This window comes from Epinephelus lanceolatus, chromosome 6 (assembly GCF_041903045.1).
Source record: "Epinephelus lanceolatus isolate andai-2023 chromosome 6, ASM4190304v1, whole genome shotgun sequence".
Classification (NCBI taxonomy): Eukaryota; Metazoa; Chordata; class Actinopteri; order Perciformes; family Serranidae; genus Epinephelus; species Epinephelus lanceolatus.
In genome coordinates, this window is record NC_135739.1 from 5734614 (window position 1) to 5758032 (window position 23419).

The 23419-nt window shown below is 41.8% G+C and overlaps 1 protein-coding gene across 1 annotated transcript in view; it reads left to right on the plus strand.

Moving 5' to 3' along the window:
• Nucleotides 1-23419, plus strand: part of scfd2 (sec1 family domain containing 2) — a 132363-nt gene that overhangs the window by 102208 nt on the left and 6736 nt on the right. Inside the window, exons 6-7 of the mRNA XM_078168523.1 lie at nt 4261-4406; nt 15333-15467. Of these exons, the coding sequence (XP_078024649.1) occupies nt 4261-4406; nt 15333-15467 (281 nt within the window). The remainder of the gene's footprint in view (nt 1-4260; nt 4407-15332; nt 15468-23419) is intronic.

A 23419-nucleotide genomic window follows, 5' to 3' on the forward strand; every position in this document is an offset into this window, starting at 1 on the left:
AGAGCTTAAAATGAGTTTCGGGGATTTGATGGTAACCCTGCGGTGGCTAGAGTCATAAACAGCCTTTTGAGTCTAATTAGTCTAATCAACATTGGAGTGCTCAGCAAATTTAGTTGCCTTTCACTGAGAGATTGTTTGCTACAGAGCTTTTTTCCTGCAATAAATCCATTGTACAAATCTGTCTTTTTGACGAGGGAACCAAGGCAATGCTAACTTCTACATCAGCCTACACAAAAACGTCAACACTGTAACGCCAGGGCCACACCGCCCGCGGAAGTGCCGCGAATAGCCTCGAAGCGCCGAGAAGTTAGGCCAGTTTCCTTTCGGCGCCCATGTTAACCAATTGTGTCATCCACACTGGCCGCGCCACGCAGCTCCGCCGCCGGCCCTGCAGCGATCATTTTGGCGTCTGGTCTATTTTCTGCGCGAGTTGCGAGCGAATGTGTCAAGCCGGGCAGTTACCCATGATGGGAAAAACAACAGCTGGGAGCAGAATCGCTTGTCGACCGGCGCGGAGAAATGCTCATCTGATGTGAACGGAGGTGCTCCAGCTCGCGCGAGAATTTCGGTGCGCTGCACTTCGCAGGCAGCGTGGCCCTGGCGTAACACTCTATACTCTGTAGATATGGGGTTACACCATAGTTACGTTACCCAACCAACACTAACGCCGTGATAGCATGATAGCGTAGCATAATTTTAAGCTTTAATAAGATTTAAACAGATGAGTTATACAAAACATCCCCCATGTACAGGTGTCATGAACAGGGAAATTAGCTACAATAGGCCCAAACTGTTTTTGTACCAAGCTGTAAACATGTTTATTTCGACAGTAAAGTGGGGCATTTTAACATGGGGGTCAATGAGGATTGATGCACTCTTGGAGCCAGCTTCAAGTGGCCATTTGAGTTTTTAGCACCTACGCATTGGCTTTTATTTTTAGCCACAGAGGTTGCTACTTAGATCTTCCAAGAAACTGCAGATGAGAAATTTTCTCTCAGATAATTATGATACAGTTTATTAAATGTAGCGATCATGTTCAACTACGGAAGACGAGAACAGCCATGTTTTTTTTTTTTTTTTGAGGAAATAATTGCCCCGGCGTTTAATACGCAAAATGGGGTCAAACCCCCGGCGGCTATTAGGTGCCCGGCAGCTATTTGCCACCGGGCGACTATTTGGAAATGTACGGTATGTGACAATAATCATATGTCTATAATAACAGTAGAAGTGTGACTAATGGTAACAGCAGCAGCAGGAGGCATCTAGCAGGACCACGGCAGCTCTTGTAGGCTGAAATTAAGACGATCACATTAACCAGTGCGCAATCATCAGACTTGACAATTATCACGGGAAAACAATCTTTGTTATATCGAGATAACGAGATAATTAATTCGTTATCACGAGAAAACAATCTTTGTTATGTCGAGATAACAAAATAATTAATTCGTTATCACAAGATAACAATCTTTGTTATATCGAGATAACGAAATAATAAGTCGTTACCACGAGATAACAGTGCACAAAAAAAAATAAATACATGGCCATTCTCGTCTTCCGTCTTCAACATTATGTCTGGTCCGCTACAAATAAAGAATTATATAGGCCAGTGCATAGAGGTATTATATACTTGCTATATCACAGAGGGGACCAGGCAAGCCCTGAGAGGAGGAAGACATGAAGTGGCTCCTATAGCTTAATCTTCTTATCCCAGCACCCAGTTCAAAGCGTCTGACCGGGAGGAAGTGGGAGCTTTAAGTTCCAGTCAGTGAAAGTCTGTCATAGGCTGAGAGTATGTGAATATTCTTTTAAAATACACACATGCTACAATGTTGTGTAAGAAAACACCATCATACGTGTTTGTCCTTGTTGTTCATTATGAGCGTTTCAGACTTAGCTATGCTGAGTTCCTAGGTTTGCTTTTATATTTTTATAAAAATTTTATACAGTACAGGCCAAAAGTTTGGACACACCTTCTCATTCAATGCGTTTTCTTTATTTTCATGACTATTTACATTGTAGATTCTCACTGAAGGCATCAAAACTATGAATGAACACATGTGGAGTTATGTACTTAACAAAAAAAGGTGAAATAACTGAAAACATGTTTGATATTCTAGTTTCTTCAAAATAGCCACCCTTTGCTCTGATTACTGCTTTGCACACTCTTGGCATTCTCTCCATGAGCTTCAAGAGGTAGTCACCTGAAATGGTTTTCCAACAGTCTTGAAGGAGTTCCCAGAGGTGTTAAGCACTTGTTGGCCCCTTTGCCTTCACTCTGCGGTCCAGCTCACCCCAAACCATCTCGATTGGGTTCAGGTCCGGTGACTGTGGAGGCCAGGTCATCTGCCGCAGCACTCCATCACTCTCCTTCTTGGTCAAATAGCCCTTACACAGCCTGGAGGTGTGTTTGGGGTCATTTTCCTGTTGAAAAATAAATGATCGTCCAACTAAACGCAAACCGGATGGGATGGCATGTCGCTGCAGGATGCTGTGGTAGCCATGCTGGTTCAGTGTGCCTTCAATTTTGAATAAATCCCCAACAGTGTCACCAGCAAAACACCCCCACACCATCACACCTCCTCCTCCATGCTTCACAGTGGGAACCAGGCATTTGGAATCCATCCGTTCACCTTTTCTGCGTCTCACAAAGACACGACGGCTGGAACCAAAGATCTCAAATTTGGACTCATCAGACCAAAGCACAGATTTCCACTGGTCTAATGTCCATTCCTTGTGTTTCTTTGCCCAAACAAATCTCTTCTGCTTGTTGTCTCTCCTTAGCAGTGGTTTCCTAGCAGCTATTTGACCATGAAGGCCTGATTCGCGCAGTCTCCTCTTAACAGTTGTTCTAGAGATGGGTCTGCTGCTAGAACTCTGTGTGGCATTCATCTGGTCTCTGATCTGAGCTGCTGTTAACTTGCTATTTCTGAGGCTGGTGACTCGGATGAACTTATCCTCAGAAGCAGAGGTGACTCTTGGTCTTCCTTTCCTGGGTCGGTCCTCATGTGTGCCAGTTTCGTTGTAGCGCTTGATGGTTTTTGCGACTCCACTTGGGGACACATTTAAAGTTTTTGCAATTTTCCGGACTGACTGACCTTCATTTCTTAAAGTAATGATGGCCACTCGTTTTTCTTTAGTTAGCTGATTGGTTCTTGCCATAATATGAATTTTAACAGTTGTCCAATAGGGCTGTCGGCTGTGTATTAACCTGACTTCTGCACAACACAACTGATGGTCCCAACCCCATTGATAAAGCAAGAAATTCCACTAATTAACCCTGATAAGGCACACCTGTGAAGTGGAAACCATTTCAGGTGACTACCTCTTGAAGCTCATGGAGAGAATGCCAAGAGTGTGCAAAGCAGTAATCAGAGCAAAGGGTGGCTATTTTGAAGAAACTAGAATATAAAACATGTTTTCAGTTATTTCACCTTTTTTTGTTAAGTACATAACTCCACATGTGTTCATTCATAGTTTTGATGCCTTCAGTGAGAATCTACAATGTAAATAGTCATGAAAATAAAGAAAATGCATTGAATGAGAAGGTGTGTCCAAACTTTTGGCCTGTACTGTATATTCTGTAACACTGCTGACCTTCTTGTTAACAGAAGGCAGCGACATTCCCGAGTAGCGCCAGGGGGAAGTGCAGGTGCCACTCGACCTACTTTGCCAACAACTTTCTGCTTGACGACCATCCCTTTCTTTTTTTGCATTCTCTTTGTCATTTTGCTTTCTCTCTGTATACTGTACTTTCACATTCCTATGCTCTTTTCCCCACTCTCTTTCGTAGCGTTCCCTCTGTTTCCCTCTTTTATCTTATGCTCTGTCGTTTTGGGTTTATTTCACAGCAGGTCTTTGCTTCCCTACACACTTCTTTAGAAAGGAGGGAACATTAGCTTTTGATTAGGCAGCAGTGTTTTCTGCTCGAATAAAGGAGCTCTTGTCCTCTCGCTGCCATGCGTTTACCTTGATAATTGGTTTCAGAGCACACCCAGCTGGGAAAATTACCCACACAAAGCACAGCGTTACATCTTACAGGCCATTTTTCGCAGATGGTTTCTTGCATGTTTAGCTTTCTTCTCAGGTCAGCGTTGAAGGAGCATGGGGTGTTTCTAATTTTATGTGAATCTACCGTACAACCTGTTACACTAAAGTGAACAATTGTTAATAAATTCTCTCCTGTTACGTCACACTCTTGGCATTATATGATTCCATTTCTTTTCACTTAGCAAGAGTGTGTTTGTATGTGTGTGTTGTCAGGTTGTGCAAACCCCGAGGAGCTGACCACAGAGCGAGCCCATTCTGCTGTGGAGGCAATGTTCGAGACCCTCCGAGGTTTGAGCCACACCAGAGACCACCTCAAGCAACTGCGCTCCGTCTACACCGCCAGCGATGGAGTTCACCAGGTTTGACACACAAACACAAACAAGGGTTGATGTTTATTGTGGTCAATATTTAGATCAGTGGGTGGCACAGTGGTTAGCAGTGTCGCCTCATAGCAAGAGGGTTCGAACCTAGTGTGGGGGAGCCCTTCTGTGCGGAGTTTGCATGCTCTCCCCGTGTCAGCATGGGTTTTCTCCAGGTACTCCGACTTCCTCCCACATGTCTTTGGGCTAGTTTGCTGTCTCTGTTAAGTAGCTGTCCATTTATCACTCACTCTACAGCAGGAAACTTTTTAAAAAGCTTTGTGTCGGAAATTCAGTGCACTTAAAAATAAAGTTGTTGTTTTGGGTTTTTGTTTTTTTTTTTTTTACAAAAGACGGTTTTTGTAATTCATTTGTGGTCCATTCAGAATGGACCTGCGACCCATTTTTGGACCCCTGATTTAAATTACAATTATTTAACATAGGAACTTTGGAAACATCATGCATTTATTTAATTAATTAGTAATAAATTCAATTTTATAAAATAAAATTAAATTAAAGGTGCTAACGCTGCTGTCGGGATACAGCTGAGGAGGAGCCGGCTGCTAATGCTATGTACCGGGAAACTGCTAATGCTGCTTGCCATGCTGCTGTAGCTCAGTCATAACTGTAACTGATGCTGAGACTCTACTGACTGCGTGACTGGTAGATGGCGGTGGGTGGCGCAACAGGCCAAAACACAAATTCAAAACATAAACATGATTTGTGGACCGTAAATTTTTTTTTAAAATGCGAATATTCTGGTTGTACTATTGTTGTTGGTGAGATCAGTATGTTATATGAACATTATTCCTTAGTCTCTGTGACATATTAGGAGGATTTTACGACTATTTGCTTTAGATTTCTTACATATAGCTCCTTTAAATTAGAAATTAAAGATAAAAATTTAATAAATTTAAATTATAAAAAATATGTATGTATTTATTTAAATACATTTAAATAATACATTTTTAACAGTGGATTTTCTTTAACTTTAAATATAATTCAGGGAAAAAAATGTAAAATAAATAATAAGAAGAAAAGAAAATAAACTATATATAATTATAAACACAGGGCAAGAGGAGAGGAAGAGACTCCACGCTGTTGGCAGAGGAGCCGTTGTCAATTACTCTGAGCAACATGCATGGGAATGAATAAGAATTTAATACATTTCAGTATATTTCTTGCATTTTCCCTAATGGTCTGAATAAGCTGTCACTAGTCCCTTTTCTGAAATTAAGTCATTAAGATGGTCTGAAGAGTTGCTAAATCTTGCAAGTAAGCCACCAGGTTGGCAACACTGAGTGCACCGCTGTAAAGAAAAGTGCTGGATTCCTTATACAAGACACAACAAGAGCATCATTGTGAAACAGAATGCAGCACCATTATCGTTTTATCATGATTATCTTGTTTTCGTAACCCCTGGAAGCCAAAATGATAATTGAAAGTAAAGTTTGTTTAGTCATCTGGCCCTAACACAGGGTGTCAGCATCAAAACACACACACTTTGTTTTGCAGAGTGGTTTCCTTTCTTAGTGGAGAAATCCAGCACATCTTTTCTGTGATCTTGACAGTCAAGAAATTCACACACGTTATTCACACATACTATTCACCAGAAAGGCAGGAAGTGTAGGCATCAATAATCCTTACATGCAGCTGATTTCGCTCTGGTTTTATTTACCTATTTTTTGCCCACTTGCTCTGGCAATACATCAGCAGGAATTCAGCAGAGTACCTCTGACCTTTGTTGCTTTTGTCCGTCTCCAGCTTGCGTCACACACAGAGGAGTTCAGTGTGAGAGCCTCTTCATAGACTGTCTGTTTCTTGAAGCTTATGTAACTCAGAACAGCCTCTGAATCTTTGTCCACACCCAAGGCTCTTACTTTTCCTGAGGACAGTCAACAGTGCAGCTTCACCGCCACTGTCCTTCATTCTGATTGGATAGCTTTTACAGAGAATTATAGGTCAGGAGCATAAAGGTTAGTCAATGAAAGTTCAGCATAATCTTTTTTTTTTCTTTAGAGGTCGTAACTGTTTTCTTAGCCAGTAACATAGGCATCAACAAACTTGAGTCAAGCTTCAACGAAAGCTTTACAAGTGCAGGGACTTTTATATTCTTTTCTTTTTCCCATTCTTACATTAATCTTTTATCCAATCATAAAGCCATGAGGTACAAAGCCTTGTTCTCATTGGAGGAGTTGGAGCTCTTGTCTTCAGCAGAACAGTCAGATGAAGACATTTTGTTCAATGAATTTCCTGTACACCTTTTCATTTCAAGTGTCTCTCAGTCATGGAACTAAGACTGGCTTACACTTCATTCAAACTCAACAGAAACAAAATAAAACTCATCCAAACCATCTGCGTTAGTCTTGTTAGTAATGTAGTTAGTTATTCCAATGTTCCAACCATCGCCAACTTCAGTGTCCTTGAAATAACCCTTAATTCACTGAGTTAGATTGAAAAGAATATGCGGTTTGTCCCCATGGTCTGTCTCTGCCATTGCTGGTCAGCTGTTTACAGTCCTGTAACATTATCCCAACCACTCGGAGTTGCCAGTTCCACCAGTAGAGACTGAAGACTGACCTCTGGTGGTGTTTGCTGTGCACTGCATACAATGAGTTTAATAGAAAGAAGAGCACATGTACTTATCATCATATTAAAAAATCATACTGGCAGGATTTCTAAATGCCCTGGTATACAATAATACCGTGATACCACCCAGGCCTAATGTTATTGAGTTTTTGTTGACAGATAGATAACATGTTGAATGCCATTCTGTCTGTAAGCTAAATATGAAGCCACAGGTTGCAGCTAGCTGACTTACCTTACCTACTACCTAAAGATTAGGACCAGTAACTTCCTGGAGTCTACGCTGGTTGTTGGGCAACTTGTTCCAATGAACGAGCTAGAAAAGGGCTATTTCTTATTTTTACACTATGATTTTTGTGCTAAGCTAAGCTAAGCTAAGCCAACTGCTGGCAGTAGCTTCATATTTACTGTACAGCCATGAGAGTGGTATCAACACTCTTTTTTTGTATGTCTTCTGGGTATGGTTTTTGTATAAGCATAGGCGTAGTTTTAGGTATGGACACTATAGACATGTCCATACCAAAGCCACGGAAACACGAATTGTCCCTACCAAAAACAATGCTGAGTGAAAACTGTAGCCTACTTTGCAGAATCACCCTCGCTTGGCGTCAATACTCGACCAGCGTGCCTGTCACTGACAGGCTGTCAGTGTCTCGAGACGAGAGCTCCGCAGCTCAGAGTCAAAGCACAATCGATTGGCAACAGCGAGGATTTTGATTAGGCAGCAAGTAAGGGAATAAAATAGGGAATAAAATGTTGAACAACTATTATTTTTCTGTACAGAGTTGTATCAATGCTAATAGTTGACCTTGCGTCCTAAAGGCCTATGTAAACTGTAACGTTGCTAGCCGGTGGTGCAGCTAGTCAGAGAGCTAGCACTAGCTACTGTAGCTAGCTATTAGCCAATAGGTCTCGTAAAATTTGCTGAGGCAGAGATAAGGTGCTGTCATGTTGTCATAACAGTTGCCTTTAGCTAGTAATAGATCAGTTTTGGTATGTAACGTTAGAAATTAACTGTTGCAAACTCCTAGGTAAGCTTGTTAGGCCACTTTATACATCTGTTTTATTGTTTTATGAAAATTCTGAAACTAATCTGTAAACTACAAAAAATTGAGAATTAAAAGATATGATTGTGGAATAATGGTGTTGTAATGTGTGGATAATATTATAAAGCATAGAGTCGCCTACAGCTATTATACTGTTATATATCATCTGTAGACCAAATCCATCAGTTCAGGAAGCTGATTAAATAAACAGTCATCAAGATCATGTGATCTGTAGCACAAAACAGTATGCACGCCAATTAGTGTGGGCGCTCGCATGATCCCTACCAAAGCTCAAATCAAACCTACGCCCCTGCGTATAAGCCTGTGCAGGTGTCTACCACACACTCACATGCACTTTTTATATTTTTTTTTAATTCCCTTTTTTGTTTTGTATTTATGAATGTGAAAGAGCATATTTCATATTTCCCAAAAATGTTAAACTATTCCTCAGCTAACTCAGCTATGAGATCATAAATGCAGTCTGAGTACACTGAAGCTACTTTTTTCTCTAATCGGCAAAACGTTTAAATAATGAATTTCAATACTCCATCGCAGTGCAGCTAAATGACAGATCAGAAGTAATGACATATTTCATTGACATCAAATATATCAAAACCTGTGCAGCATTGTGTGTCTGTTGGGACAGAACTGCCTGTCCCTGTTCCTGCTGTGTTATGAAAATGATTTCATATAAAAGGAGAACAGCGTGATATCTGACAGTTGCTGGTTGTTCTTGAGAACATCAGAAATCCATCAGCGTCTCTCAGCATGCATCCTCTCCTCCAACGAACACCAATACCTGTTGGTCAAGATGTCTTCCTCTTAGAGGTTTTGACATGGGTCAGAACCTCTTACCCTTTTCTTTTTCTTTTACTGCAAGTTATGTAAGTTGTTGATTTTATTGCTCACAACACCTGAAATAAGAATCTTTTAACACTGCAGTGGGTCAATGGGATAATTTTACATTTCAGTATGTTTGTATGAATACCACTGAGCACTGTGTGCTATTAGCTCCTGTAATTAAGCTTTCACTGTTCATTTAAATACAGCAAATGGATAATATAGAAGAGAACATCACTGTTTCTGTAATGGCTCCAATCATGCTCCGTTTATTCCAACCATGATTCATCAGATCAGCAGACAGCAGCATTGATATTCCCTTTACTGTCACATGTAATCTTGTTGCAGAGCAGCAAGAAAACTGCACATTTCCTGAGCACATGTCATGCTGTGAGTATCTGAATGCTGTAGAATTTCCTGGAAAAATACATCAATGATTGCTAAGTGACGGAGTCTGTAACAGCTGGAGTCTAACACTGTCTGTTGACCTCAGCGGAGGAGAGGGGCTTGATTGCTTTCTCATCTAAGAGACACTTAATGGTGGTGTTTAATTTAAGATCAGGAATTAGTTAAAGGGAGAGTTCCTCAATCAGTCATCTTAGCCGTAGTATCAAAAAAATGATTCATCTGTATCAACACTGACGGGTTGTGGCATATGGGCGAGCTGACAGGCCTATGAATAAGTACATGTTCTACCCACCGAAGAAAATGTGCACAGACACGTGAACAGAAGCAGTGAGGTATTGAATGTGTTCAATTGTCTATATTATCTATAATTATGGAAGATAATTTTGTACATATAATACATCAACGTGACTTTCAACTATTACCACCTCAGCTGAGTGTGAAACAAAACTTTAGGGCAATATACATGTAGACACGATTTGATGGAAGGACATACCTGCAACCACTGATTTAAATCTCATAAACCATCATGCTCACTCAAGTTAAGTCCTCTACTTTGTAATGTCTGTGCAGCTGTTTATGCTTTGTTATTGTCTTGTTTCTGTTGATTGTTTCTGTTTTTATTTTGTAACGTAATTCAGTCAGGAACACTTTAGTCAAACAAAAACTTTATTTCCATTTGCAGTATTATATTTGGCTGTTCTGGGGCCTCTCTGCCTTTCCTCGGGCCTACGCAGAGAGCCTCTTCCATGCACCTACGTGGAAAGTATAAGGCGGAGAAAGCACACCTCTTCGCCCTTCCACAAACCTGCATGAAATGCCGTAAGGCTGAGAGAGCACACCTCGCTGCCCTTCCATGCGCCTACATGGAAAGCCTAAGGCGGAGAAAACACACCTCTCTGCCCTTCCATGCGCCTACATGGAAAGCCTCAGGCAGGAAGAGCAGCAGCAAAGACCCCCCATGAACAGAGCCGAGCAGCATCAATGACAAATAGAAATGACATTGATAAGTCAGACAACATGAAAAGGAGGAGCCTTTCCTATATAAATAAAAAATGAAATGAAATGAAAGGCCAGTTCACCTATGTTGGTAAAAAGACATATCCTCTTATTTACTTCTATAATCTAATCAAAGTTGTAACAAAGTTCTACAGTGCAGCTCCTTTCAGTCCTTTAAAGGAATAATTCAGTATTCTTTATCCAGGCCAGTGACTTTCCTGGAACCTTGTTGTCACTGTAGGGTTGCCAGACAGCCAGTGGAGACTTCAGGAAGTCACTGTGCCCTGCCAAGAAAAAATCCAGCCCGTAACCTTTTGTGAAGCCACAAATTGCTATTTTTACACTTCAGTCTTTTAATGGAATACGCAAATGACACATAACAGATTAATTTGTGAGCTGTAGTATGTGCCGTACTCTCTCGTAAAAAAGGCATGCAGCACGTGCACTGCACTCTTTTAAAAAATGTAGATGAGTTGCATAGTACAGCTTAACTCTAATTTTGACCACATTATTTCCAAAGACATTCCAGTCTGTTCTCTTCTTTGCTTTGTGTGTTTTTTAGGTTGGCACTATGTTGGTTTGGATCATTAATTAGTTCATCCACCTCTACGCCAAGAAAACCTGTGATGATCTGATACTCACATGTGAGAGGGTGTGTGTGTGCGCACACATGTTTGTGCGCACAGACGAATATCTCAGCGCTGGCATTATCATATGACTAATTCTAATATTGTTTTTATCATGTGGGTGGCTGTGGCGGTGATTAAATGGGATTGCTTTTAGCTTTTTTGGATAGCAGATGAGAATGGAGTGTGCATGCCTGTGGGCTGGGTTCGTTGTTTATACTGTTGGTTGTGTATGTGTGTGTGTGAGCGTGTTATTTAACCGGAGGTGAATCATTAATGTGTTTACTCCCAGCTTAGTTTGTGCAGGCTGACCCATGCATTAAAGTCAGGCTGCCAGAGGTAAATGTTAGTTTATATAATTCATGATTTATATAACATGGAGAGTAGGATTTCCCCAGGCCTAATTTGGCTGCTCCTCTGGGACTGGAGTGGCAGGCTGTGAGTTAAGACTGATACATACTGATACTCCATATTGGGGTGAGAGGATGCCTGTGGGCAAAAACACCTGGATGCATTAGCATTTGGACAAGAGTGTGTGTAGGTGTATGTATTTAATGCGTGAATCAACAGTTTGGTTGATGGAGTCTTGAAGTGTCCAGATGTTCCTTTAACAGCATCCAGCGACGAATCATACCTCGCTCACATTTTGGCATTTAGCCTTGAAGTGTCACCGGCCTCATGTAAAATGGGGAAAGTTATCCAGTGCTCCAGTACTGGAAGATATTCAGTCTGTCTATTTTAAGACTTGTGTTATTTGTACTCCAATCAGGCTCTGCCAAGTCTTATCTGGGTCTTTATTGTTCTCTGAGACAGCAAACTTCACTCCCATAGAGAAAAAAAAAAGTCCTGAATTCTTGGTCCGCTAGCTCTGAGGCCTATAAATGGTGCATTCTGTCCTGGGTAGCTGAGCAGAAAAAGCTGAGTCCTTGTTGCAGTTTTTTTTCATGGCTCACCTTTTAAGAACAGAAGAAGGCATTTCTGAGGCTTTAGTCCTGCAGTTAAGCTCCTACAAGGACATCGATGTTGTAATAAAAACTCCAGCTGCTCACTATCAGAACGACTGGGAAAAGCAGTGACATATTTTTGCTTGTGAAAACTGGGCAGCTCATAATTATGGAAAAGTGAGCCAGGTGCTGTTGACTGTTTTGGAGAGGCAGCTTATGTCATGTGATGGTGTCAGTATGTTTATGTGCATCGGAGAAGGATGGCTGACCTTCAGCAGCCGGATATGTTTTGTTTTTATACTCAACTCTCCTATTGCAAGGAAAACAAGACGGCATACTAGCAGCTCTGAGTGTGTAAATGAGCTAAATGCCAACATGCTTACAAGGACTATGCCAACATGCTGATTTTTAGCAGGTATGATGCATGTTCCCCATCTTAGTTTAGCGTGTTGCCATTGACCCCATGATGGGGATGGTTGTCACAAGTGCACATATTTGACAGTCCATTTTTTTAAGCAGAATACGCTTAAGGGGAGTGAGGTCACTCCATTCCTACCTGACACTTTAAGTCCAGTTCAGACCAAAGATTTGCAACAAGACAAAACTGTTTTAGAAAGTTGCAGAGAAAAGTTGCAGTGGTGTGAACTGGCTGGTTTGAGCTCGATTCAAACCAGCCAATGGTGTCACCTGCAGCTCAGCTCGTCAAATGGCTAGCAGCTGGTTTTGGTATGTAAGGCATGTCACCTGTTTCTGCAGCCAATCAGCTTGTAGTGAAGTCCGCTGGTGAAGTCGAAATGACCGCAGACGGTGTGTGCGCTTGTTGCAGCAGGTGCTCCGTCCCTGCCAGGCCTGTTTTCTTCCTCATGGTGTGCTGGTGTTGGACGGTTGGTTGCTGCTGCTGCTCACTGTATGTGCTTATGTCCCCTAACAACTGATTAATTGGCGCTGCTTACTTATATTATTGTGGTGTATCTATGATGAATATAGTCCATCAGATGCTGGTTTTTTGTTTCTGTTTTTCACCGTTTCATCACTACTACATGTGCAGCTGTAGCCAGTATCTCACTATCACTATCCTCAGTCATATTTTAAGAAGCTACAAATTATATTCAGCCACAAAATAAGCCTGAAAAGCTGGAAAACATAGCAGAAGTACAGAAAGTTGTTGCATAGAGATGATAGACAGACTCATGTAGTTGCATTGATGTGAACCGGCAGGTTTTTAGAACGTTGCAGAACAACGCATTGCAAGATGTTGCCTGTTTCAACTTGTCTCAACACAAATCTTTGGTCTAAACAGGGCTTCAGTCTTCCATTACACATAAAAAGGGAGTCCACTGGATGCGTGTCCGCTGCGGAACGGCAGCGCTAGTTATCCGTTGCGTGCTCCGCCATCCGTCAACACCCACTGGCTGTGTTTGCTGTGCGGAGCGGTGCAGCTCTGCTGGACAGTGGGAGTCACGAGGACCCACGAGATCTCGCGAATTCACACATAATCGCGCAATATAACAAGATCTAGTTTCTATAAACAGAACCACAAAACCAGAGGAGTAGTAGGAAGACATCTTGGTGCACTTCCATGATTAACATCTCCTCGTCCATGGTGTCAACCGGGTTAAGGGACGTCTGAAAACCTCTGACCTGTTGACTTCAGGCCTGCCTCCGCCCATTATGACGTTTTCAAGGTGTAGTGCAGGGAAATATGATCCGCCGTGAACACTGTGTATTTTACTTTGAAAATTAACCGGATGTTTTATTTTGTTTCTGTGCACGACTTCCTGCCCCGCACGATCTGCTCTGTGCTGAATTGCTGCGTTGTGCTGTGGCGTCCAGCAAAAATAGAAGTCCTGCGTATCTGTTGCGGAGGGCTCCGGAGCACTGCAGCTGTGACGGAGCCGGAACGCAGCCCAGCCGCAGCCGGTGGAAGCACACACATTGACTACAATTGAAACGTATTGGCTCAGCTGCCGTTTGGCGACCAGCCCCATTCTTCCCTACAAGATGAACTTTACTGTGATTCAAGACTATACACATAAGAGGTGCACATCATTTAATCCTAGCTCAATGTGCAAGTAAAAACAGACAAAACCTGGATAAAAACATACGAAACAACATGCATGTTAACAATGGATGGATGGATGGATGGATGGATAGTTTATTTGTCATCGAGGAGCAAATTCTTTTGCATAGCATGTGTAAACAAAAAAAGATTTGCAGTGGTTGGTAGAACACAAAGAGCAGCTGTGGCTGATGCGAATGTAATTAGTTTTACATAAGTGATGAGGGGAACATTAATGTGTTAACCTGATTTCATGGTCATCCATCCAGCAACTGTTAGATTTCACTGACAAACATTAAATTGAATTTCATGGTGGGAAGTTAGTAGCATACATTATCTCAGGACTTACTGTACTCTGCTTCATTATATCTATTTGACAGGGACGGTGCATTTTAATAACATTTCTGAAAATATGCCGTAGTCACCCAGAAAGACTAATTTGCATCTGTCGTCTAAATGTGATCAGACCACAATGTGTCCTAGTGGTCGTTTAGCACCGTCCACTTCGTCCACACATTAAGTCCAGGTATAAACAGACTCAAACGTACCCATTTATAATGTTTACATTGTCTGGTTTGAAATGCTCTATACATATATGGCTGCATACTAAAAGACTATCCACACATCCATCAGCAATGGACTAAATACACAGCAGCAGCGTATTACCGAAGCGATGGGTAATTTGTCCAAGTTGTGCTCAAAAATACAAACTTAAATCTTGGCATTTCCATAGATAGCCTGGCGTTAGGACCCATAACAGCTACAGAATAGTTATCGTACAATCTGGGCTACTCGCGTAACTTTAAGAAGTCCCAAAACGATGAAATGAAACAGTCCTTCCTGTTCAGCTGGGGGGCCCGATGTGGCCAGGTGTCTGAGGAGAGGAGAAAGTGAATATTCTGCCCTTTTTTCCAGTCATGATTTTAACACAAAAGTAGAAAGAGATAGTTTTTTGCCACCATTGAGAGAAACATGTTTTCAAAGTTTCCGACAGGAGTTTTGACTCGTAGGTGTTGCTTCTTGATTTGATTCATCCCCTTGTGCACCCACTCATAATAGACCCAAGTGCTGTTTTTAGCCACATCAGACAGTGTAGGATTTTTTTGTCTTGATTGCAGCGGTGTTCAAGCTCCTCTTACGGAAGTGACTCATAAGTTAGCGACCTGTTTGGTCGACTGGAGCTGTTTATAGCTCCACTGTCTCTCACACCCACGACCGTTCACACAAACATGCAGATACTAATAGAGGATCCAACAGCTCTTCGATCACATGAATGTGCAGGTATTTATACACAGATGTTTACAGTAGAATACCACACTTGACACATCTGTGTTTAAAATTAAAACTGTGTTGTCACTGAGGGGGTTTTTTTTAGTGCTAACTAAATGTCATGTTTATAAGTGTTGTTTGGTGTTTCGCAGGCAACCTATCGTCCTTTCCTGCGACAGATCCTGGAGGAAGTCTTCCACCCTGACAGAGTTGAATGTCCCGACATCGAGCACATGTCTGGAGGCCTCACTGACCTGCTTAAGACTGGCTTCAGCATGTTCATGAAGGTCAGACATTGTCTTCACACACATGCAGATTTGTATGTAATGGGGTCAGCTCACACTCTTCTAGCCTTTCCTTTGCCATGCCTGTGGACAATAAAGTGCTTTCTTCCATCGCTTGAACTTGACCTGATTTAACAGTTTGCTGAGTAAGCTTCTCATGTGTGCACATACACAGTGTTTAAAATAGTGGTCCAATTAAACCATCAAAACCAGCACTATGTAACCTGTGTTTACCCAACACTTTTAATTCCCCTGACCCACAATTCTCCCCTTAGACACATAATGTACAGGCCTCCTCACAGTAATATGCTTGCATTCAGTTTTATAATTAATACTGCACACATGATCGCATTGTCAATTAATGCAATTACTGATTCTGCACTCAGGAGCTGAAAGAAAAACACAATGTAGGGACCATTTACACAAGGATCACACTTTATAGGACAAACAGCCACGTGTCTCCACATGGAGTCACCAGCTGCTTCTTTTCACATTTACAAAGCGCAGCATGCTTCACCACATGGGCTTCACATCCACACCACTACTTTTCTTGCCAAGTGTTGCCGCTGTTGGTGACTTGTTTGTAGAGGCTTGTCTTGAGCTGGGGAATCAACCAATTGGTGGTAACCAATTATATCAGATGTTTGATGAAGATTGGATGAAGTCTATTAGATATGGAATGAAAAAGACAGAATGTCATTGCCAGGACCAAATAGGCATGGCCTGTATTTGTTGGATTTTTGTAAAGGTTCTCCAGAACGTAAGGACGAGTAACATGCTGAAAAATGGCTTAACTCAGAAAACTGTGTACTGTCAATGCAAACACATCTAACTACCTGACTGTTGATTAAAATGAAATCAGACAACCATTTCCACTACTGGGGATTGTGGGGATTGTAACTGGAAAGAACTCACATCAAGCCCTTTCACACAGCCTGCTCAAAGCGGCCGTTATTCTGCCTTGCTGTCCTGTATAAAAAGTTAAAACCTGTAATGGGCAGACAGAGTTGTTCGACCGTAAAGCCAGCAGCAGAGGTTGTAAAACATTTGTTGAAAAGGGACAGCCAGCACGGCAGGACTGCACACACACACACACACACACACACACACTAGACACCAGACATCAATGCTGTTGTGTCACACACCATGCCTCTTGCTTCAGAACAATGGTGTGTGATCTAAAATCACACGCTGGGCAAAACCGATGGCGCTGGGAGTCTTCTTCTTCTTGGTGACTGGGGATAGCTACTGATAGGAAAACAAAAGCTCTATCCTTTTATTATTGTTGGTTGTGCAGTGGCTGACGTACTTCCTTTGTGCGGTAAATCGAGCCTTCATTTTCCCAGGAGATCATACCTGGTGGAAGACAGAATTGCATCTTAATAGTGAGGCTTCTAGGAAACCAATTTGAACACTGCTGGTGTCATTCCATAGCCATTACATTGTGCAATCAGCATTTACTTCATAATGATATCACCAAGACCCATGTCTATTTCCACGTTAATAAGAAACTATGAGGCAGCAAAGGTCTTAGGTTTGAGCCTGTTTGTAGACTTACAACATTTTCAAAAACAGGGATCAGCACCCACAGGGAAACAGTTATTAAAAGCAAAGCAGTAAGCAGCGCTGATCATCTGAACCATTTAAGGTTTGACATATTACAGATGTAACATTACAATCCAGCAGCTCCATTAAGAATCAGTGTATGATACAGTCTCACATTCAGCCCATGAGTCAGTTCAGTTTGATTTCTGGATTTCAAGTTATTAGAGTTTTTTTAAATCATTCATTTAGATACTTTCGATTTACTGGTCCATCTGCGTCCCAACCCTCAAATATGGTCATGAGCTGTGAGTAGTGACCGAAAGAATGAGGTCATGAATAGAAGTGGCCGAAATGAGTTTCCGCAGTGTCTGGGCTCAGCCTTAGAGATAGGGTACGGAGCTTGGACATCCGGAGGGAGCTCGGAGTAGAGCAGCTGCTTCTTCACGTTTAAAGGGGGCAGTTGAGGTGGTTCAGGCATCTGATCAGGACGCCTCCTGGACGGCTCCTGTTGGATGTGTTCCAGGTATGTCCCAATGGTGGGAGGCCCCAAGGTAGACCCAGAACATGCTTCAGGGATTACATATCTTGTCTTGAGTGGGAATGCTTCGGGGTCCCCCAGGAGGAGCTGGAAGGCATTGCTGAGGAGAGGGACGTCTGGAATATATTGCTTGCCTGCTGCCCCCATGACCTGACTTTGGATAAGCAGTTGAAGATGGATGGATGGATGGATGGATGGATGGGTTAGATAGTTTCAAAAGTGTAACCACTCTACAAACGTACATTTTAATCAGCTGTTTTGCTTCACAATAATTATTGCATTTAAACATTGTGCCAGGTCACTGCCTCAGAGAGTTACATTTATTTTTAAGGCACAGGGTAATCCTCAGATGACACCAGCCCAGTGTGGTCCAGGCACTCGAGGAAAACAAGCTTAATGGGAACAGGAACAAATGCTGTGAGTGGCCAGACAGTAGTCTGGAACACTGTCTTAGTCACAGGAAAGCCTTTATTATTCTTTATTAATCCATTTTAACCCAAAATTCACCTTTTATGAAAAAAAAAGCAGTTTGGTTTGCAGAGAATGTGAAATTGTTGGCAGGAATTACACACTTTCAATCATTCATTTCAAAGAGCAGAATTTCTGGGTTATGTTATTACTTTGGCTGAATGTTTTTCTCCAACAGACATATAGTTTAGGGCCTGTGGGTAACGTATATCCACCGCAGAGCAGATCACTATCCATTCTATGGTCTGATTATTCCACATCTGGGTCTGCTTAAACTGATGATTACCCGGGGGGAAGAATTAGACTGGTTGTGTAACCATGGCCTGGTTTTACACAAATTGAGAAACTTGGCCCACGAACCACCAACTCAGATGGAGTAAATCCATAAACATGAACTTTGGAGCACACTATAGGAGTACACCCTTCATGCTATAAAACAAGCCAATAAAACTTCTATTTTTAAACACAGAGCCTTCTGTGTACTCCACAGTTAGTTTATACCATTAAACACACCGGACTCTGCAGTCTGGATCGTGCCCAAGTGAGAGCTTGTGCAGTGTTACTTAAACTGTCCATAACCCAATTGTGTATGTGTGAGTTTGTGTCTAGTCCTTGTTTAGACAGCCCAAGTTGTACAGGAGACCTGGCTCGTGCTCCTTCATAATTGAAGAGCTTCATAATTCAGCTGCAGTTCCTCCATCTGTAGCCCTTAAATCACCAGATATCTCAGATTTATGGGAGCAATTTGCTATTTGCTTACAGTAACTAATGGTCCATGAGAGCGGCCACACTTTGTTTCAGTGTGATCGCGTGTTTTTCACATTTGCATCTGACAGTGTGGCACATTGCTTTGTGGTCTCTTGCTTTAAAAGTGATGAAATAAATGAAAATGATTGGGATGTATGACAACAGGACCTGCAGCGCTGACTTTCAGACATTACCTGAGCAACACTGGCAACATGCCTCCAAACTTTAAAATCAAAGGTACTGAAATCATCTTTGATACATAGAGCAGCAGGTCCTGGGATACAACAGCGGATGTATTTGGGTCAGCTTTTAGATAGATTGAAATGTTGTGAATTTGTTGAGCATTGCTTTTATTTTGAAGTACCCAGGGTTCCCACAATTAGGGAAAACTGGGAAAAGTCATGGAATTCCACAATCTTGTTTTCCAGGCCTGAAAAAGTCATAGAATTCTGTTGTGTCTAATAAAGTAATTGTTACAGTAAGCCTTTCCCGTAATGTCACATAATGGCAAATTTATTTTCTGTAGCTGTTGATGCATTCTCGGAACCCATCGGCTGTATTTGGCGTCTGACTTCCGGCAGACGGCGATAGAGTGCCGAAGTCACGCCCCTTCCGGTGAAGCTCATGGGACCTTAGATGGGAAAAAATATGAATGGTAGTGAATGAGGAGAGAAATATTATCTTTTGTTCCTGTTTGAGTTGTGACATGAAATCCAAATATGTCGTTAATGAATTTAAAACATAAATTTTAAGGTCAAGAAAATCATACTTTGTGGTAAAACTGTTGAGATATAAGCTTTTGAAAAAAACGTAATTAGAAAGACTACACAGGAGGCGGTCGCGTATGTGACGTCATAGCTTTCGCTCGCTTCCTGCAGCTTGGAGTGACTGCAGCCTGGCACAAAACACACAGACATCTTCAATCATAAATCGATTAATCATAAAACAGTGGAATTTCAGCGGGGAGGCCAAGCTGCAGGAAGCGAGCGAAAGCTATGACGTCACATACGCAACCTCCTCCTGTGTACTCTTGAGTCTTTCTAATTAAAAAGCTTATATCTCAACAGTTTTACCACAAAGTATGATTTTCTTGACCTTAAAATTTATGTTTTAAATTAATTAACAACATATTTAGATTTCATGTCGCAACTCAAATGGGAACAAAAGATAATATTGCTCTCCCCATTCACTGCCATTCATATTTTTTCCGATCTAAGGTCCCATGAGCTCTACCAGAAGGGGCGTGACTTCGGCACTCTATACAGCCTCTGGGGACAGACCCCCGATTTTTTGGCATTCAGGTTTGATTTGGGTGGAGGAGGCGAATTTCTGTTTCTGACTTCCGTTTATATATAGGTAAATATGCTGAACCATTGCGATGGATTCAGAGTTTGCAGTGACGCCAATTATGTTCCGTCTCGTTAGTTCACCACACGGACCGTTTAACGTGGCAACAACTGCAGCCGGCTCAAACGTGATTGGTCAATATCACACGGACTACAAACAGCCTACAACCGGAAACCAGGGCTCTTCCGCTCTTCTTCCGGAGGCAAGATCTCCGGGGTTTGCCTACAGACTCTACATTCACTGAATGTAGAGTCTGTATATAGAGACTACTGTTGATGTAACGTATCTCTAGTATGCATGGATTTGTGACATTTTGTTTACCATCACCTGCGCTTCTTTATTTTCTCCCCGCGCTCCATGTCTCCCTCCAGGTAGCTGGAATTATGTTTGAATAGAATTTGGATTTGTTTGAATAATGCTAGGAAAGTGGGGTAAGATAAATCTTTGGGTTGGGTCATAAATCTCAATTTTTTTATACCTGCATCCCACTGATACTTTTAAATTGCACCACATTTTTAAAATGAGCAATTGACATAGGAAGCCTATGGCGTTCAGTTGTTACTCAGAGCACCAGTGCTCACTTTGGTTTCCTTAAACTGCTCTGAAAGTATAGAGCATGCTGGTTTGAAAGTACAGAGCATTCTGTTTTTTTCATACCAACATCACTGTCAGCTGTCCCTCCTCTAGTCAGGGAACTCTTCTGCTCCAAGTCCACAGACTGCCCATAATAATAATTGGAGTAAAGTGCACAATACAGTACTGTTTGTTATACGTTGTGAATGGTCATGACACATGTATTATGGGTTCTTGAAAAGCCAAGTTTTAAAATTCTGTCCATGAAAATTTGTGGGAACCCTGAGTACCGTTTCCTACCTCTGAGCAGGTTGCCAGTTGAGAGATGGGACATTTTTTATTTTTGAAATTATAGGCTATTGTTACAACACTCTACACACTTAACACAAATCCTTACACCAAACCAGCAAAACATTACACAAAAGCAAGCAATTCTTGCAACAAAAAAATACTCTACACTCTTTTAAAACTCGTTATAGCATCAGTACAGTACACACAAACCATCAGCTGCTGCAGTGCTGTAGCTAATGTGGATCCTAATACACTAAACTAATTGAATAAGCACACGGATCATTAGCTACACACTGATAAAATAAATGAAAAGCACCTGCGTCTTTTGCTTTTTCCATGTGCAGGGTATAGCAGATTGCAATTAAGCTTTGGATACATGTAGTAAACACACATACACACAGGTATCCAAATGTGTAAACTATGTATGTGTATTCCTAAATGTTCTATCACTCCTCAAACAACCAAAGCCAAAAGTGGAAAATAAAAACATTTGTGTTAGATTTAAAAAAGAACAGAAAACATTAGGTGTCTTCCTTGTGGGTCTGGCCGTTAGACTTCATCCACGTCTCTTAGTCCAATTTCGGCCTCCATTGTTGTCCAAACCAAATGTTTACCTGTGGCCTATTTATAGTTCTGAAGCTCTGAAATGTAAGTGAACTCATTATGTAAAAGCGGTTTTAAATGTGTCAGTGTGGAAAGACATTTGGCAAAATAGTGTAGCGATGTAGAGACTAATGTTTGCAGTTTTCCTAGAAGGTGTGATTTTCAGCCAGCTTTGTTTCATAACAGTGTGGGTAGGATGTGTAAATGAACTGATAAACATTCCTCCATCTTGTCAGTGGCCTGTTCATCACTCATTTCAAAGGCAGATGAAGCAAATGCATCATCATATGGGTTTAGGGCTGTTTGCTCAAACTACAGATTGTACCTCTACATTGCCTATTTCTCACCTGTTTTCAGAAACATATTTAAGCTTACTGTTTAACTGTAGTTTGAGATAGCTTGTCGCCAGCCATCTGCCATATTGCTGTCTGTATTTAACTGGTATTACGTCACCCTCCAGCAGGAGCGTTTATTGATCCAGTGCAACCCAGTGCATTCTGGTTGTTGTAGGTTTTCTACCTCGAGAGCAAAAGCAAATGCCACAGCCCTTTAACCCTGTTTTCTCTGGTCAGTATTTGTGACTGAGGCATCATGCCGCTCCTGTGTGTAATATTAGGTAGGCGCGACAGGTGTGTAATGTAACACAACTGCATTTGCCTCTAGTGTGACATATAAGATATGTCTGCAGTGCTTTCTAAAGAATACCAAAACATGGCTTCAATAATTTACCGTCTCTGTCATATGGCGTCTGATCTCGTCCTCTGCTCTGACGATAAGGAGCTCCTGGACTTCAGTGTTTTCCCAATTTGTTGCTGTTTTTCTTCTTTGAGTTAGACACTAGCTGCTATCAGCTTCTTTTTAAATCTCCCATGGTGGGTTGCGTGCATAACACATCCTCAAAACGTCACACTCGTGCCACCCATGATCCCGTCCTGCTGGGTGTCCCATTTATACAGACATTTCAGCGCTCAGAGGCAAGACAGCTCTGTCCCATGATCCTAATTATCCTACCTGTATTCATGCCTTGAACAGGCAGTTTAAAAGGGGCCACTGTTAGTGTTTGAGCTTTCAGAAAGAAACATTAAAATCACTGTTCTGGAAATTCACTATATTCAATTTTCTTATTTTGTTTGTTGACTCCTGACAAGAAAAAGGTCCTGGGTTTGAATCCACTGACAGGCAGAATGGATGGGAATCATCTGAATGTGTTTTCTGATGATCTATTGTTTGAGTGTGACCTGCATGGAAATAGTGGACTTGTTAATATAGTGGATGTTTTGCTCAAGACAATAACAGCTCATAGCCAGCATTAATTATTTAAAGAATTTATATCAAGAAAATGTAGTGAGCGGTGTCTTTAATAAAGCCTGGGGATGTATTTTGTCATCATGTTTTCTTCGCCTCACTCACACTTGGCAGCACATTTCCCCTCTCTTTTTCACACACTTCCATAAGCCCTTCCCTCCCTGTCTATCCCATGGCAGTACACATGGTCTAGACATTGAGCCACAGTGTGTGTGTGTGGATTCACTAAACATGCAGCTGGTGATGTACTAGCACATTGAGTTGTTGTGTCTGTTTTGTCTTCCCGTGCCACAGAACCCCGGTTGAAATACCAAATCTCATATGAGCAGAATACTCTCGAAAAAATTTCCTCTCACATTTTTTGGCTAAACACATGTTGAATCATCCTCGACATGCTTTACTCCCAGCCTGCTGGTGCTTCACGTGTACAGCCACTCTCTCCTCGGGTCCGCCCCCTGCAGCTCTGATTGCTCGGTTAGCATTCACAGGCTGCAGATGTGTCCTGACTGGCGCTTGGCAACCAATGGCACAAAGCCAT